The sequence below is a fragment of the Lutra lutra genome, chromosome 9, assembly GCF_902655055.1.
Source record: "Lutra lutra chromosome 9, mLutLut1.2, whole genome shotgun sequence".
NCBI lineage: Eukaryota > Metazoa > Chordata > Mammalia > Carnivora > Mustelidae > Lutra > Lutra lutra.
Window position 1 is genome coordinate 139,377,360 of NC_062286.1, and position 18,098 is coordinate 139,395,457.

Consider the following 18,098-nt stretch of genomic DNA (forward strand, 5'->3'; position numbering starts at 1 on the left):
AAAATTCAAGTCAACACTTAAAAATCTGACTATATCCTATCAAAAAGCTCTGGAAAAATCTAGCAGCCTTTGGCTCACGTTTCTGCTGGAGCTGATTCGTGGCGCCCCCTCCAGACAGCAGGATGCAGGTCTGCACTGCTGGTTTCCGCCCTCCCCTCTGGCTCCCACTCCCAGCCCTGGTGCATGGCAGACTGGGTCCCTTAAGGGGTACAGAGCCTGGAATATTTCTGCCACGTGGGATCCTAGCAAGGAAGGAGAACACTGGAGGGAAGGAGGATCGGGGGGTGGGGTGTGTTTGGACCACTGGGGATGGCTCGGGAAAATTTCTGGAACATCACTCGCTGCGGCAGCACGTAGCACACAGTTCCTGAGCTTTACAGACTGAAATTCAGAGCCCGCCCCACGCAGGACCCCTCCAACATTTGCCAGCACTTGGGCATGGCAATAGCAACAGTACCATTCTCATCACCACTATTACTTCTATTATGCTGATGCATTAGATGGTCTCCAGACGCAAGAAGGTAATTGGCTCCCATCACCCCAAGCTGCGTTACTGGATACAATGTTCAAATAGCTTAAAAATAACAGCTAGCAGGTCCGTAATGGATTACAGAATGAACACAAGCTCACCTACCTCCATCAGCACCCTCCCCGATTCATTTGCAAACAGGACAGATAATTTAGTATCTGATTCAGATTAATTGCCATGTTTTCTTGGCTTCCTGCTCCCCAAGGGCCACTGTGGATTTGAACTCTAAAAAGTTACCCAAGTCACCCTCGAGGTGCAGACATTCCCAGAGGGAATCAAACTTGGCTCTTCTTGGAGCCTGACTTAGACTTTGCCCTGAGAAGAACCTTGTTCTCGGTCAAGTTCTTTGGGTCTGTTGTCCCTGACTTCGCCATCCAGTAGAAGAAGAACATGCGCTGCTCACTGTGCCTGTGGTTCAGGCGCCGGGCGAGGGACATGGGGGTCTCCCCCCTGGCATCTTTTTCATTGATGGAGGCTCCATAGTTCAGCAGGTGGTTGATACAGTCCAGACGGCCCATGGCTGCGGCCGCGTGCAGGGCTGTCCTGCCCATGGGGCTTCTGCTGAGACAGCTGGCCCCTGTAAAATAAGAGAGTCGGCTGAGCGAGGCTCACCCTCCCGGCCAGGAGCCCCATCTCCTGTGGCATTCAAGAGGAGAAGCTCAGGAGGGGTGAGGCCATAACAGGGCAGCTTAGGAGAGTGAATAACGGCCCCCGCCTGACCCCAGCAGGGAGCATCAGGGAGGAGGCATTGCTGCACTGTCCCAGTGGCCAGCACTGCCTTGCCTCCCATCTGCCCATGGCACGCTCCTGCTCAAACCCCATTTCTGGCATCCGCTACCCTTGGGGTCATTTTCTAGGTCGTTACTGCTCTGTCTCACCCTGCCACCCTCCCCACACCAAGCCCTTCCACCTCTCTGTCTATGCATGCTCCCATTATACCAGTCTTCTGTCTTTACGCACTAAAGACACCCTGTTCCCGCATCCTGCCCCAGACCTTTGCACATGCTGTTCCCTCTGCTAATGGCCTGTTCCCCATTTCTGCCCCGCCCCCCACCCCTGCCAGCCCTGGCTAACTCCATCCTTCTTTATCCTCCGTGCACTTCCTCAGGAAAGCCTTCCTTACCCCCTCCCATGAGTCCCGCTCCCCTGTATATGCTCAGCAGACATTCCACAGCTTCAGAACATGCCGTGCACGACTGACCATGGAATTAATTATTTGTAATAATTTGCTGACTTCCCTTCATAAACTCCATGAAGGCAGAAAACACACTTGTTTTGATCACTGCTGTTTTCATCCCCGGCACGTAGCGCGATGCCCGGAGAAGACAGGCGCTCGGGAAGTGACAGACGACCGGCAGCCTGACTCATGGACAGATTTCACTTCGATTGAATTCCTCACTGCCTCCCGCAGATGGATGGGCTAATGACAGGTGTCCAGTACGGACTTGTTGAATTGAATCAAATTCTGGGTAACAAATATCATGACACAGAAAACAAGGCAATTCAATTACAAGCAGCTGACATTTCTGTAGCCAGTTTTTATGAGCTATGGCTGGACGGTGAGGTAACGTTTTAAATAGGTTCTCCTAACGCCCAGCCTCAGCCTCGGCACGGCTTTGCGGCGGCTGTGTGCAAAGGACAGAAAACTTTGCAAAGCTGGCTGTAATGTTTTAACTGGGGCTTTCAAATACATCACAGTTCCATCAGAGTGAAAATGACTTTTTATGAGCTTAAAGGACTGCTGGTCTGTGAACAGCCCATATTTCATCCCACAACAGGCGGCATGGAGAAAGCAGTGGAGATAGCAGCAAAATGGTCAGGAAAGCCTCTACCCAGTCATCCTGCCTTGGCCTCGAGGATGCTGGCACCTTGCTCGCGGGAGGCGGGGGCGGGGGTGAAGACGAGGTGCGGAGAGCCAGGGTCAAGGCCACAGGCAGGAAAGGTTCAGATTGGAAAGCAAGTTGATAGGGGAGACCCTCGGATGAGGCCCCTTCTGGGCCTCAAACCCCTGACCAAACAGTACGTCACATGTTCTTCCTGTTCCCGAGGAAGCCAGTGGCCTGGGCCATCTGCGGCCATTGTCTATTGTTCTGGAATGGTCGACACCTCAATCGGTGAGCCTCTTTTCCCAAAAATATCCTACGACCAGGGGAGATAAAGATAAAGCGTGCTTCAGCCGAGTCTCATGCAAGCCCTCACATTCAGAGACAATGCAGGCCAAGGCTGCCGTTTCTATCAACAGAGAGAGGGAGAGTGACAGCCTGTCCTTGGGGCGGGGGCGGGGGACGGGGATGGAGATGAGATGAGAAGGGGGTTTGCGGCAAGGGTCTCCTGAAGGAAATCATTCAGAGCTGGCCTGCCAATGCTCCCCTCTCCCCCTCCAAGAGAGTGATGCTGGCTTGGGGCTAGACCCCTCAGACTGTGGCAGAAACCCAACCTCAGTTGGGGCAGGAATAACACAGGGAGTCCAGGAACATCTCCAGTGGTGCTCGAAGAGGCCGGGAGGCTCTTTGGGCTACTCCTGTGAATTAGTGTCCGGAAGTTTGATCTCTGACGACAGAATCTTCTTGAGACCCGGCCAGGAGAGAGGACAACCGCCTTTACTCAGCATGTCCTAAGACCCCTACAGACAGAGGCTCCCCAGTGGCCCACGGGACCATGATTGGTGGTTGACACAACTTGGGTCCAGGACGCCATTGCGGAAGGCCCTGGAAGACAAGCACTCTGTCCTCCCTACCCACAGTAGACCCCAACTTGTGAACATACTCAGCCATCTCTCAAAATTACCGTGTTCTAGAAGGTACTGCACGGCGTCCGAGTGGCCTCTGTGAGAGGTAACGTACAAGGCCACGAACGCTCTGTGAGCGATCCAGGCCTTCCGCTGCTTGTGCTCCAAACGCCGCGAATTTGCAGTTTGGTAAAGAGAATCTTCGTCGACACCGAGGCAGGAGAGCTGGGCAGAATAAAGGGGGTCCACACAGTGAGTCTGAGTTCTTTCAAAAGTGCAAGCTGCACCTGGCTGGTGGGGGCCGGGACCCTCCTGAGGGGAGGGTGGCTCGAAGGCCCAGGGAAGGCTCGGGATGGGAACAGAGAGCGGCGAGCCCTGACCGAGAAGCTGGAACACACCCAGCGGGGGACATTGTTGACCGAATTCTATACATGTCCAGGAAATACGCATTTACCATCGGGCAGGCTCGAGAGGCAGGAAGTTCTTCCTGTCAGTGTTTTGAAGAGAGAAAATAGCTTTTCTGGGTGTCCAGAGGAAGGTGGTTGTGGCCATTAAGGAAGACGCCAGACGACACGAAGTGGCCTCCCCAGGGGGAAATGCACTTCTCTGGAGACTGGATGAATTCTGGCCTTCCGATCTATTTTCAGGCCCATTGTCTCCGCTAACTTTTGGAACACTCTGAACTCCACTCACGGATGAAAAATAGCCCCGTAACATAATCATCTCGTGGTGAAGCGAGGCCCTGAGCACGAGAGGAGGGCTTCGGACTCCGGCAGAGAGGAACTCCGTCCCAGATGCAGGGCATCGGGGGTGGGGGCGGCAGTGGGGGGAGGCAGAGAGAGCCCCAGAGTGTGGGAGACAGGAGGGAATCCCCAGGTTCAGAGCAAGAGCCAGAAAACCGAGGCAGGACTCGAGTCCTTGGTAGCGGGGGTCGTGGGCAGGGAAAGGCCAGGAGCAGGACCACCCCAGGGAAGGACCTGGAAGGGGACGCACCACGTCCGGGATGCCTCCTTCTAAGGCTCCCGCACACAGGCAGGGGGTTGCCGCCGTCAGTCTTGGCCCTGCCTCCCCAGAGACCGCCCACCTCTCCCAGACCGGATCCCCGATCCCCACAACCCTCCGGCAGCCAGCGTTTCCTGACCCCTTTCCTGGCTGAAAGCAAACCCTGTCCTCACACGCTCATACCCTTTCATCCAAATGTACTTTCTAGAAAGAACACACACTTGCTTCCCTCAGTGGCCTCCCGCCGCCCGCTCCTCGCTTCTCTGTTGGGGAGACGGTCTGGTTTCCTCTTCCCTTCTCCCCGCGGCCCACCCCAGAGCTCAGCTGAGAGCCAAGCACAAGGCCTGGCAAAGAGCTGGCGCCTGCCGTGTGTCAAGGAGTGCGTGATCTTTCCTCCTTAGGGAGGGGCAGGCCCCCACTCGGACTTTTGCCTCATCACGTGCTCTGGACTGTGCATTTCCCAGTTACCCAGAGCTCTTCGCCCACTGTTAAGTCAGGTTTTCAACTTTACAAAATATACGTGTGACTAGAAAATCCATTGCCCATTGCCCTCCTTCCTTTCTTTTCGGTGGGGATCAGGGGTCCGAGGGAGTGGGTTGTAAGGGAGCACCGTGAAACAGCAAACCCAAGAGTGAGTGGGAACTCTTGATACAGTGTCTAATCATTATGACATGTGGCCTCTTTTTCTCCTACTCTGGAACTGTTACTCGAAGATTCGCATTCAAGACTGAATCCCACCCCACCCCGTACACACACACACACACACACACACACACACACACACACAGAGTTTACAGTTGCCCTGTGAAGTCTGATACCCATTTAGAGACACATGAGGGCACCTTACTGGGATCCCCTTCCACAGCCGCCAAAACCAGTTCCGTCCATCCATCATGGCGCCAGACACATAATGAAATAATTCCACCAGGAACAACATCATGGAACTGCAACGTAGTATCATCCATCCAAATTCCTACTGGGAATAATTTTTACTTTAAAAAAAATGGGTATTAAAGATAAACTATTACACTGGTTATTTTAAGAGATGATCTGACCTCGGGTATCACAAAGATCATCTGAAAGCTTTGAGCGCTAATCTCCTGTGATGAGCCCAAGGGAGTCTGTTTGGGATCGTTAGTGCTTTTTAGAAACTTAATTTGCTCAGCTCAAACAGAAGCCAGAACAAAACAAAACAAAACAGGACAAAAAAGGGCAACAGCTTCTAAAATTCTGTAATTATAACTCGTTCTATGGCAAAAAAAAAAAAAAAGAAAAGAAAAGAAACATGAGTCAGTAAAGTCTTTTTATGAGGCAAAGTCTATGAATAGGACCTCTCGAAGCAAACGTCACAGACACAGCACAGCAGACCTACGCGCGTCAGACGTGAAACTAAAACACTAATCTCTGGTTAGTGTTGTCAGCCGTTGGCCGAAGATGTGACAATGGCAAAACTGTGCTGGGTCTTTCCAGGGTTTTTTTCCCACTTGGCACTACTGACGTTTTAGACTGGGTTTTAGACGTTTAGACGTTTTCTCTGGGCTGGGGGGCTACCCTGGGCACGGCTTCCCTGGCCTGTACCCAGCAGATGGCGGTGGTACCCTCACCCAGCGGTGGCCATCCAAAAGGTCTGCAGACATTGCCACATGGCCCCTAGGGGACAAAGTTGCCCACGCTGAGCATTTATGGTAATGGAAGAACTGTAAGGCTGCCATTCAGCATGATTTGGACTTGGGACGTTAGAACTCTATTGGCTCACCACCCAGAACCACCCCTCCACTACTGGAGACAATGGGGTGAGTGGATCCACTCGCACTCCATATGCTCAGACCCTCTGGGAAAGACCGTCGGAGTGACAGACTGTAGGACTCGAGAACATTTTCCGCAAAGTTGTCTTTAGTTTGCCTTTTTAAATACACCGTTTCCTCACGCAGCCCCCTATAATCCTGCTTAAGAATAACATCATAATTTCTTTTTCTACAAGTGATGCCGCCATTACTCCGGGTAGAATTCACGAGTTGTTTGGATTCATGGCTGAGGGATTACTAAGTGCCCGGCCCAAGCACCTACAGGCTTTTAACCCTCATGACGAGCCGGGTTTGTCATCTCCGTTTCCCGGTGAGCCAGCTGAGGATCCCGTGGCCAGGAAATGGCAGCCCCAGGACCCTCCAACCAGACCCCCTTCCCTCCAGCGCCACGCACGTGTCACTCTCGGCTCCGCTGGCCCCCTTCGGTGCTTATGAGAAACTTCGGATGGTGGATGAGAACAGGGAATAGCAATTAGCAAATTTGTTAATTAGGGTCTTATTTGTGGTTCTAACACAGAGGATAATCAGTAATTAGTCTTCAGTAAGACAACTTGACTTCCTAACAACTTTGAAAAAAAAAAAAAAACTGGGTAAAGCTGGGTTTCCCAAAGAAAGGCAAGAGTGCGATTCACACATGCTGAACAGCTCTCGGAGAAATCAGAGCACATTCTCTCTTTATAGGCTGCAGCAACTGCCTTTGGCTTAAACAAATACTAATTATCACCAGCTAAATAAATTATTAGAGCTGACAACAGACATGTAAGGTCGCCCCTCGTCCATGAATTTTGCTCACCCCTTTTAGATTTGTCTCTCACGGTTTTCACGTACACGTTAGCTCATGTGAGCTTGCCCGACAACCTTTAGGTGGGTAAAGAGGCATCAGCGGGTTATTTATAGGCAGGAACCCAAATTTTCTTTACTCAACGTAGTAGCACCTTCTTTCTTTCCTTTTTGTTTGCCGTTAACAGGAAGGGCTGCGGCCGCAGGAGAGGTCAAGCTTCTCCCAGTTACTAAGTGCTTGCTGAGTGAGAGGATTGTGACATCAGCACAAGTCACTGGGTGTCTTCCATTGCCTCTCAGCTCTCTCGAATTTATGGCTCAGCATAGCTCATCGGGGAAAATAAATTAGCAGAAGGGGTGCCAGACGTTTGTAGCTCAGGATCCATAATTTCCGAATTACTTGTTTTGGAACACTTACTGTCCTTCAGCAGCTCACCTCATCGTTATTAACGTGTTAAATAGAGACCAGGCTTGAGGTACATACTTCTTTCCAGATAAAGCCCCCCAAATGCCCCAGAGCAGCTTCCAAACACCCCTATAGCAAAATAAGGATATCAACAGAAGGTGCTTAGCCTACACCAGAGCGAGCAAAGGAAGGTATTCTGGCCTTCAGTGGACATTTTGAATTTCCCGAGTCATCCCCGTCTAGAGGGGGACCTGGCACTCCGAAGTCCAGAGCCCCAAGGCTCCACATTCCGGCTTAGGGAACTGAGCCCCGGAAGGGCAGTGTCTGGGGTAACGGAGAGTGGAGACAGGCTGATCTCAGATCTCTGCCTGTCTCCATCGCTTCCCGGCTCTGCATTACAGCCACAGTGTCTCTGCAAATCGCTCTCCACACCCTCCACACCCTCTCTGCAGCCCAGAGCTTTTTACACGTCCGTCTCCTTGAAGTATTTTTGCATTGATTTCAACCGGGTGGGGAGATGATGGAGCCCAGGGGCTTTGATCCTGTTCTCATATCCTAAATATTGTAGGGATCAGGACAGGGACAGCCAGGTCCTCAGGCTGAGGGATGTAGACTGATGGACGGGAAGATGGGACTCTAGAGTCCTCACCCCCCACTGGGTGCCAACCACATGGGATCTGTCTGGATAGGGGGCCTCGGCGTCCTGATTTAGCCCCAGCGAGCTTTGGTGCTGGGTTCTGATTCCAATTGGGCTAGTTTTGAGCTCCTGACATGGACAAGGACACAGCTTTAGATTCGGGGTTCTGATACAAACTGGGTTAGTGCCAGTATTTGGGGCTCAAATGTGGGTAGGGTTTGCTTTGAGATTTGGGGTCCTGATGAGGGCAGAGTTTGCTCTGGATGTGGGATTCTGATGAGGCAAGATTTGCTTTCTGTCTGGGGGTCCTGGTATGGGAAGGGTCTATTCTGGGATGTGGAGTCCTTGCATGGGCAGAACTTGTTTTGGGACTTGGGGTTCTAATGTAGCCCTGTATACTGTAGCCACGGAGGGTAAGGAATCAGAGAGGTCAGCCTTGGGAATTGTGGCGGCAGGTAATGCTCTGAAATTCGAGGTCCTGAGATGGGCAAGATTTGATCTAGAGCTTGGGGTTCTGGTGTGGATAAGACTGGCTGAGGGATTTGGGGTACAAATACAAGTAGAGCTTTCTTCAAGTTTTGGGGTCCTTATGGAGGCAAGGCTTACTTTGAACTCTGGCTTCCTTACATGGAGATGGTTGGCTTAAACATGGTTTGCATAAGATTTAGGGTTCAGATATAGGTATGTTTGGTGTGAGTTTTGGGGTCTTATTGTGGGCAGAGTTTGTCTCATGCTTCGGAGACCTTGTGAGGTTATTTTGGTTGGGATTAGTGCTCTGGGATGGTCATGGTGAGCTTGGCAACTGGTTTCCAGGTGTGGGAAGAGTTCATTTTGGGTTCTGGCATCCTCATTTAGACAGAGATGGCCGATGGACTGGGGTTTGGGTGCACAAGTGACTAGTTACACATTGGGGGCTCAGGATTGGGTTTGTTGGCTCTGGGACTTAGGGTCCTGCTCTGGATAGAATCTGCTTTGGGATTCAGGTTTCTGTTGCAAGCAGGGGTAGTCTGGGGTATTTATCTTGGGTCCCAAACATGGGTGTGGCTGGCACAAAGTTATGGGGTCCGGGGGTGGGCAATTTGTTTCAGGCATTAGCATCCTTCAATGGACATGGTTGCTAGAAGATTCAGGGTTCTGAGGGTCGCATGGTTAGCCTGGGGATTTGGGGTCCAATCTTCGCCAAGTTCGTTCTTGGTTTAGAAGTCCCGAGTGGGCAGAATTCATGAGCTTCGGCATCCTCGCGTGGAAGCGGCTGCTGGAGGATCAGGGTCTGAGGTAGTCATGGTTAGTCTGGAGATTTGGGGTTGTCTTGGGCAGGTATGTTCTGGGTTTGGGGGTCCTGAGGTGAGCAGTGTCTGTTTCAGAGTGTCCTCTCATGGACATAGTTGCCGGAGAATCTGGGGTTCTGGGATAGTCATTTGGGGTTTAGTCCTAGGTAGGTGTGCTCTGGGCTTGGGGGCCCTGAAGTGGGCATGGTTTGCTCTGAGCTTCAGTGTCCCCGTGTAGACCCGTCAGCCAGAGGATCTGAGGTTCTGAGGTAGTTGTAGTTATGCTGGAGATTTGGGGTTCAGTCTTGGGCACAGTTTGCTTCAGGCTTTGGCATCCTTGTGTGGACATAGCTGGCTGGAGGATTGGGGGGAGCGGTTATGAGTCCAACATGGGGATCTGGAAGTCTAGGTTGAGTTTGGGGTTCTGACAGGAGAAGGTTTGCCCTAGATTGTAGGGTCCCACTGAGGACAGGCTTTGTTTCAGGTTTCCGGTCTTGTGTGGACCCTGTGGGCTTTGGGATCTGGGTCCCTGATGAAGACACTGGCAGCTGAAGGGCCGGAGGGGTCTTGCTGAGGGGGCAGCGCCTTTGTGGAGATTTGGGGTCGGAAACACTGCCAGGATCTGCTCAGGGTGGGCAGGTCTGACTAGCCAGCTTGCTTTGGGAGGAGAGTCCTGACTCAGCCGGATTTGTTTGTGGATTAAGGTCTTGCTGTGGACAGGGTCTGCCTTGAGATGCGAGGTCTAACCTGAACCCGATTTGTCAAGATTGGGAAGTCCTTGTGTGGCCAGGCTGGCTTTCCTATCTGGGGGCTTCCAGGGGGCGGGGTGGGGTTTGTTCTGACACCTGGGAGTGGGGGTGGGGGAGTCCTCACGCGGGCAGGCGTCCCTTCAGGGGCCGCAGGGTCAGAAGGAGACCCGGCGCCCCGGCGGAGGCCGTACACGTGGCGAGGGCAGGGGGTGGGCAGGGTCACCTTGGTCCAGGTACTGGAGCCGCTGCAGGTCCAAGGGGATGCCGGCGGTGAGGTCCAGCTCCTCCTTGAGCTCCCGCACCGTCATGTCGCTGCGGCAGTTTGTCACTTGGAACATCTCCCCGGTCTCCTCCAGCAGCACTCGCATGACGAAGGCTTCTGGGGAGGCGTCTGGGGCCAAGTTGAGCGCCGGGCTCTCGGCCTCCGGAGCCCCGACGCCGCTCTGGCGGGGGGAGCGGGCCCGGGGCTGCGCGGGGAGGGGCCGCGGTCCCGCCCCCCGCCCGCCCCGCCTGCCCCGCCTGCCCCGCCCGCCCCGCCCGCCCCGCCGGCCGGCCACGGGGTCCGTGCCCAGGGCGCTCCCCGGCGGCTCCCCCGCCCGTGCTCCGCCGCCCGCAGCGCCTGCCCGCTGCATGCCCTCCTCCCCCGTCTCCTGCCCCCCTTCCCCCCGCCGCACGGGCCCCCTAATCCCCCGCCCCCGACCGCCCGCGTCACCGCACCCCCCCCCCCCGCCCCGCGCGGGACAGATCCCCGCGGACCGCCCTGGGGTCCCGGATGGCCCGATGGCCTGGGGCTTGGAGGCGCAGCGACCTGAGGCCAGGTCACTCACTGCCCAGTCACAGGTGACCTCACTCCAGGTCACAGGCCGCCGTGGCCGTTCGCAATAGTCTGCGTAACTCAGGGCCCAGGGCCTGGCGTGGAAACGCCCTAAGTCCTCCCGGCGCGCCTCGTCTACAGGGGTCGGGCTGGTCTACAGCGGCGCTCCGCAGCCCTATTCCTGGCACGAGTGGAAAACCCCACGGAGCCGGGCCGGCGCTCCGGCCGCTCCGGAAGCGGGAGCCGGGCCTTCGTGAGGGTCTGCAGAGCCGCATGAACACCCATCAGTTCTGAAAATGCTCTCGAATTCTCGGAGGGAGAAAGCTGCTGGTGAAAACTCTAGCACAGAGGAAGCATCCACGCGGCGCGGGGCTGGGACGGCTACCCTGTGAAGATGCCTTTCAAGGGAGCTCCATCTGCGAGAAACCCACCTCGTGGTTTTCCATTGATTCACCCAAGAGGAGGCCGAGTGTTCAAGAACACAGGAAGCTTACGTGTGATGATCAAATCGCAAACACTCAGCGCCCCACACCTAGGAACGATTAACGCACAGAGCTGAAGTGATGGGGGAAGGAGCACAGGAGAAAGGAAGGCAAGGAGGGGAGCTGAACGACCTCAGAAAAATCTCAGTTGTTACAAAACATGAATAAAACGTGAGCCTTAAACATACTTCTTGCAGAGAAATTACAGTCATTTAAAAAAAAAGTTGCATTGGAAAGGCATTCATTTTAAGTTATAGACCATTTTTAGTAAACTCAACTTTTTTTAAGGTTGGATTATTTACCAGAGTCTACAAATCTCTACAAGCACATCTGTTTCAGCAAATTCTATGCTTCGCAACACAAACTGAGGTGGTTTGTTTTTCCTTAGTGGAAAGCGAAGCTCTACACAGAATACAAAATCCCAGGTGATAATTGTACTTGCTGTCTGGTCAACAGATTTTAACAATCTGACAACCTCGATCTGTAAACAATAAAAAAAAAAAAAGCTAAAATTTATCTGTCACTGAAGCGAAAACAGTATCTCCTTCTATTTACTTTAGGCAAATATTGAACACAAGACGGACTGACTGATTTTTGTTTCTCTTAATACGTAGCCTCCACGGTTTATAAGCTCACGCTCTGCTGGGGCCGCCCGAATGCCACCCTGGGTTACAATTTGAAATTCTCACACATGTACCTTATTTTCTTTGGCACGGTATAGATTCCTTCCTTTCTTTTTAAAGAATCAGCTCAGTGGAACTTGGGGGAGGGGGACAATATCCTGTATACCAGGAAATTCAATATATAGCTCCAGAAATTTTATTTTTAAGAAAAGGGAGAAAGAAAAGAAGCACAAGAAAACGATCCAAGGAAAGAACAGCAATAGCAACGTGCCCTTTGCAGCCGGCCTTGAGCCCCAAACGGGCCACTCCTTCCTTCCTTTGTGCCTGCTTTCAAGATTAAAAATAGAAGGAAAATAACATGAGCCTACACATTATACAGAATTTAATGAAACGTTTATAGAATCTCAAGTTATTCATGAAAACCGTTTAAGTTCTAGAGCATCTTGGTCTAAATTTTAGAAGAATGAAATCTGAAGCACCATAATTTAACCCCCAAATCCCTGGCAAGTGTGCGGACTGATTGGGACTGCGGGTTCCTAGTCTCCGCTAAAGATCCTGAAGAATCAGCTGTAAAGTCAATATCCCGCATCTCAATGATCAATTTCCCTCCCGCATTCTTAAACGTAGGGTAATAAATCCATGTAAGAATGAAAAATCTTTCTTTCTGCCTCTGTCAAAGGCCTGTACGGATCTTTACGGATAGTCACCGCAAGAAGGGGAGGGATAAGTGCCTGAGGAAAAGTTCCAAGTACAGTTTACACAAAAGTACAATATTAGAAAGGCTGCCATAAATCATTCTTCAACAGATTGACTTAACTATCACATTTTTCAAAAGTAAACAAATTGGGCTATATTTGCAGCAACTCCAAGTGGAGCATAAATTTAAATGATGTATTTGTTCTGTTCACTGATAGGAGGCTGATATTATGTTAGTATATTTTCTTTCTGTCAAGAGTTATTTACATATGTACATTATTTGTTAAAAATAAAATGTAACACCATAAACTGTATTTTACAGGAAAGCATGAGGGAAGCCAAATATGCAAGTCTCTGAAAGACTTAAAAGCTTCTAATAAACTACTTTATTTTGGGAGGACGGGGCTTTAACTCATCGTCAGTCTGTCATGGAGAAGGCGATCTGGACCCCCGTGCCCAGCTGCCACCTGGTCCTACAACCAGGTCGCAGGCTTCCAGGTCAGCAGCCAGGGGCGCAGAGGGTGGTGCCCGTCCCCGGGGCAGTCCCTGGGGCTGCGCATGGGAAAGAGGTCATTTGAGTGCCTGTCCTCAAAGTTTCAGAGCTCTTTCCTCCCTCGGAAGGTATGACACGGTGAGACCCCGGACAAGCGGGGGCGAGAGGTCTGCGCCCACGTGTGGTGGGCCCGGGGTGCGCGGGAGCCCAGGGCGGTTAACTCCGTTCCTCCAGCAGGGGCGCGTCTGTGGTACCCCGACGCTTGGGCTCGAGGGTGGCAAAAAAGGACACATCCGGGTCCCGGTCGGACTGCAGGGCCAGGACGGTCTCCTCAACGACTTGAAGATGAGGGTTACCGGCATTTCTCAAGTACGCTGGAGAGAGAACACAGGAGTTTGGCTCACATGCCCGTGCCCCGTGCTCCCAAACATACCTGAGTGCTGGGGGTTCTGCAAACCACACCTCAGGACAAGGAAGCACTTGCATAGCATAACCGGACACGTGAGGCCTTCACAGTGATACCACGATGACTTTCGTCACAATAACTTCCTAAATTTCAAAGATGGACTCCCGAGAACCGGTATGGGTATTTTTTAAGTTATAATTTAAGAACTTCCCAGGCCGTCTTTCCTCTCCTCCACCAGGCGAGAACCGCACGCGCGCGGAGGCGGGAAGGGGCGCGGGTGGTCGGCGGGGTGCGAAGCGGCGGACGGACTGGACGCGGTGGGCTCTGCCCACGCAGTAGGCGCCACTGCGCGGCCTGAGGGACACAGTCTCCCAATCCGCCCTGTTCCGGACACGGTGATCGCTTCCAGACCTCCCGGGAATTAAGGCTGCCGTTTGCTGCCGTTCATGCTCTCCGCATCGTTAACATTTACAAAACTCTTCCCCATTTCTAGAAGACTGTGTGAAATTCTGCATTTTAGCGTGAAGTTCGTTAAATGTGAAAACTCAACCATTTTATAAATAACAAACTATTCGGCATCAACGTTAATACATGGATTCATATAGTAAAGTCTGAAGCATGGGTGCAATTTCCTAGAGAGGAAGTCTGGCAGTTCCCTGCCTGGTGAGCTTTAAGATGTGTAAGTGCGGAAAAACGGTCCACATACCCTTTTCCAGCAGCGTCTGCCGCAGAGCTTTGGCCAGCAGAACCCTCACGTTCGGCACCGGATCGGAGGCAAGGCTTAGGAGGCTGGGGAGCAAGTGTTCGACAAACTGCTCCACGGGGATGCACTCCTCGTCCACCACCGCCTGCCACGACAGACAGCCACAGCCAGAGAATCAACACTTTTCCACAGTGGTCAGCAGGTTTCTTCTAAAAACATACCCTTCCACGATTCCAAAGAAGTAATTTCGGGATCTGCGGGTCTGAGGAGTGTGTGTGTGTGTGTCCCCAAATCTTAAAATCTCAACCACTGAATTTGGTTAGAAACACAGTTAACAATTTCTAATTCCTTACCAAAGACTGAGTTCTAGGTGGTGTGAAATCTGATGAAAAAGTAAAGGCTTCGGAGTCAGACAGGCCTAGCTTCAAACCTAACTTGGTCACTTACTGGCTTCATGGCCTGGAGTAAGCGGCTTCACCTATCCGGGCCTCGGTTTCCCCATCTACATGAGGGGGACATGGTGGGGACGGCAGAACATTTTGCAAAGAATCTAGCAAAGCACCCACCAATGAAGGCTGAGAGCCCTCCCCTCTGCTAGTCACCAGAACTTGGGTGCCAGGCCTGTCTAGGGCCACCCGACCCCAGACTCCAGTGGGGGCCCGGCCCTCTCTGTGACCCCCTGACAAACACCGTGTCTGTGAGGACAAGCAGCATCTGCACCCTGCCACCCTGACAGAACCCTGCATCTCACCGCGGGCCATGGAAGCCAGAATGAGCCTAGTTTTACAGGGCAGGGAACTGGGGTCCCGTGAGGTGCCACCCACAGGCCGCCTGGTCCGTGAGCACCAGCGGGGGCCGAGTCCCAGCCAGGCCTGTGGATTCGAAGTCCTGCAGACCTTCCCACCACAGGGTGACAAGAGCACCAGGTGTTCACGAACGGTTTTTCAGAAGTTGAGGCCACGCAGAGGTAGCGGCTCGTCCCCTCTACAGCACAGACCCTCACCAGCCCCCATGTCAGGCTCTCTCCCCAGAGCACACAGAAATAACCATCAAGTGACCCCCCTCTCTCCTTTGGTCTGTCTCATATCGTGGGTTTTCTAAATCCTTAATAATTCGTGAAAGTGCATACACTCTCCTTTTTCCTGAAGAAAATTAGTGGGTATTTTTTTCCTTTTGTCTCATCATGGATTTTCTAAATCTCAGATCAAGAATTAAAAAACAAAAGCAAAGATATCTCATTTACCCCTTTCTCCACAAAATGACTGGATTGGCGTCTTCCTTACAGAAGTCTGTGATGGGAGGCCTGTGGTCTGGGAATTTGGCATTTCACTTGGCCACCCACTGCCGGTTCAAAGCAGAGGGCCAAAATACCCTGTGATGCCCCGCCAGCCAGACAGGGGGCCCTTGTGAGTCCTTTGGTGGGGGAAGAGGGTGTGAGGGTCAGCTAGAGTCCAGTAACAGCTTTACTGTCATATTGGCAAAGCTGGGTGATGGGTTCGTGGGGAGTCCATGCTGTTCCTCCCACCTTTGTACATGCTTGAAAATGTGCATGGGAAAAAGTTAAAAGTTTTTAAATAACACGTTAGCAGAAAAAAAAATCCTAGCTTTACACTTGCTGTGCACTCTTGATCAAATTACTTAACCTCTCTGGGCTTCAACTGCTTCACCCGAAACACCTGGTCTGAAAGTACATGGGTGTGACGTGTTTGATCCATGGCCGATCTTACCACTGAGGACCAGGTGTGTGATGAGCTACCTGGCATACGGAGGAGTCCAAGAAATGGCAGCCATCAGCCCCAGCAAAACTGAACCTGCCCCATTTCCAGGACACTAAGTGGAGAGGGTGACGTGAGGTGCTGGATAGGCTGACATGAACTTCTAGAGGGATTCAGTAGCTCTACCCTACTGCTCCGCTCCTGACCCCGCCTTCCCTCCCAGGCAGCCGGCTGAGGGCTGGTGCCAGGATGACCATGGCCCTGGACCGGGCACAGCAGATGCGGGGCTCTGGGCCTCGGCCTCACCTCACCAGATGGACGGTGCCGGCAGAGCAGGAGCTTCTAGAACATGCCCGGCACACAGGAACCATTCAGCCAGCATCTACAGGACGAACGCACAGATGGGTTGGGTAACCCTGGGCCAATCACTGCCTGACTGGGCCGAGCACAGTCTCCCAGGAGATAAAGGGGTTCGGTCCACTGGTCCCCAAATTCCCAGCTGGTTTTTCAGGGCTGGGATTGTGTGTCTGGTGCATCTGGTATCAGTCCACAGCAACATAAGCCCAGGGGAGACTCCCCCCAGGCAGTGCTAACCTGACAAATGAAAGCGAAAGCTTGCCTTCCCACCCACTTCGTGCAGTGCCGGAACCTGACGACGAGCTCACTGATGAAACTCAACCCCAGTGCGCTCTCACTGTGGGAGGAAAACTTCTGTAAAATGGCCACAACCTGTGGGAAATATCAGAAGAGCACATTTAAAACGCCCTCCATTTGAGTCATGAATCCTACTCAACACAGAAACCAGACATGTTTATGCACATTTAAAATGAATTTATAAGCAAGGGAGAAAGTTAATTTTTGTCACGGTCATCATTAGAACACAGAGGGGAAAGGATGTTAAAGTACATGGCAATGCACATACGCACACTCAGCCACGTGAAACCCTTCTTAGAAATAAAATTTTAAAAGGGCCCAGCATTAGAAAAACACATTCTTAATCCTAAGATTCCGAATTTTAGAAAATGGCCCCTTGCATAATAACTAAATCATTACCTTTCAGAACATGTCATTTTTGTAAAATTGTAATAGCATCAGAGTACCTTAGTAAATTGGAATTTTCAAGTGACACCCCCCCCCCACAGTATTCAGCTGGTGTGAGCCCACGTAAGACAGAACCAGCTCTCTACGTTAGAGCTCTTGCCCACTGACTGCTTTTCTACAAAGCCATGCTGTTGAGTCAAGCCCAGTCTGAGTTTAAAGGGAACACTGAGCCATGGTTTGAAGGGTTTCTCATGTAAAATGATTTATCTTTAATTTCTATCACTGAAGCATACAGCTTAAGAAAAAAAAAAAAAAACTAGGCTATGTATTGATAAAACTGTAATACAGTTTATTAATTTCAAAATTTAAAGGCTGATTTCCTAGGTATCCAGAGAAACCAAGGGCAGAAAACAAAGAAGTTAAAATGGAAGGAATAAATATTCCTACTTCCAAAAATCACAAACAAAAAAGCCATGATTCCTTACTAGTTTGAAGGAGATCCACCGAACTTCAGAAACTTTATCTGCACACAACTTTAAGGCAATATGCATTAAGTAATCATGAACATCATTGGGATTATAGAGCTCCAAAATGAGTATCAGCTGTCTGAAATTTAATAAATGAATAAATAAATATTATTGGGGGTACAAAAAAAAAAAAAAACAAAAAACAAAAACGAAACAAAAAACAACCTCCTTACTAATTTCTCTTTATTCTCATCTCGTCTTACAGGGAAAGTCAGCCAGGCTGGGAGATAAGGCAAGAGAAGACCCAGCACGGCTTTCGGTCGGTGAAATGCCAAAAGCAGAAGCTGAGTGAAATGCCATGCAAAGTGGAAAAAAAAAAACAAAAACAAAACTTCATTCCTCATCTCGCACTCAAATCAAACAAGGAGGAAATAAATCACACTTTGTAAAACAGAGGCCGAGGAATTTGTGAGCAGGGATAATATTTCACCGTGAGGTTATCGGCTGGAAAGCACATAAAACTTGGCAGATCAGATAAGGTAAAAATAGGCAGCGCTCGAGTTCCCAGAGACCCGGCACGCAGACCCCGGCGGCCGAGCTCCCGCCGGTCCCCGGTCCCCGGCCCCGACCCGGCCCCGGCCCGGCCCCGGCGGCGGGCTGCCCCGCGCGAGCCTGCGCTCCCACGCGCGGACGGTCCGCTTGCGGAGAACCGCGCGCCGGCCCCGCGCCCGGGGAGCGCCCGCCGCCGCGGCTT

General features: G+C 51.7%; 2 protein-coding genes across 8 annotated transcripts in view; both read right to left on the bottom strand.

Annotated features, from left to right (window-relative positions):
* Nucleotides 1–347: 347 nt before the first annotated feature.
* Nucleotides 348–11,003, bottom strand: ANKRD60 (ankyrin repeat domain 60). Its single transcript, XM_047746995.1, has 6 exons — nt 10,907–11,003; nt 10,661–10,853; nt 10,128–10,414; nt 5,102–5,232; nt 3,317–3,482; nt 348–1,106 (listed from the first exon to the last, which is right to left on the bottom strand). Exons 1-6 carry the CDS (start codon nt 11,001–11,003, stop codon nt 805–807), a joined length of 1,176 nt encoding a protein of 391 aa, XP_047602951.1. The 3' UTR covers nt 348–804.
* A 1,185-nt stretch (nt 11,004–12,188) lies between these two features.
* LOC125109742 (serine/threonine-protein phosphatase 4 regulatory subunit 1-like) overlaps nt 12,189–18,098 on the bottom strand; it is an 81,550-nt gene continuing 75,640 nt past the window's right edge. For 6 of the 7 annotated variants that reach the window (XM_047746897.1, XM_047746894.1, XM_047746896.1 and 3 more), the window contains 4 exons: nt 17,363–17,483; nt 16,431–16,565; nt 14,125–14,266; nt 12,189–13,386 (listed from right to left, as the gene is read on the bottom strand). In XM_047746897.1, the coding sequence (XP_047602853.1) occupies nt 13,229–13,386; nt 14,125–14,266; nt 16,431–16,565; nt 17,363–17,483 (556 nt within the window). In that variant the 3' untranslated portion in view covers nt 12,189–13,228. Of the gene's footprint in view, nt 13,387–14,124; nt 14,267–16,142; nt 16,566–17,362; nt 17,484–18,098 lie in introns of those variants that run through there. The other variant, XR_007130366.1, reaches the window with a different exon arrangement.

What these genes read in the sequence shown, in the direction of transcription:
- ANKRD60 (XM_047746995.1), bottom strand. Translation starts at nt 11,003, where the DNA reads ATGGGTGTTCATGCGGCTCTGCAGACCCTCACGAAGGCCCGGCTCCCG. An exon ending in GCTCCAGTACCTGGACCAAG is followed by an intron (nt 5,233 to 10,127) that starts GTGACCCTGCCC and finishes TATTCCCAGTAG; the next exon opens with GAATTTGGATGGATGATACT. An exon ending in TGGAAGGGGATCCCAGTAAG is followed by an intron (nt 3,483 to 5,101) that starts GTGCCCTCATGT and finishes TATTCTGCCCAG; the next exon opens with CTCTCCTGCCTCGGTGTCGA.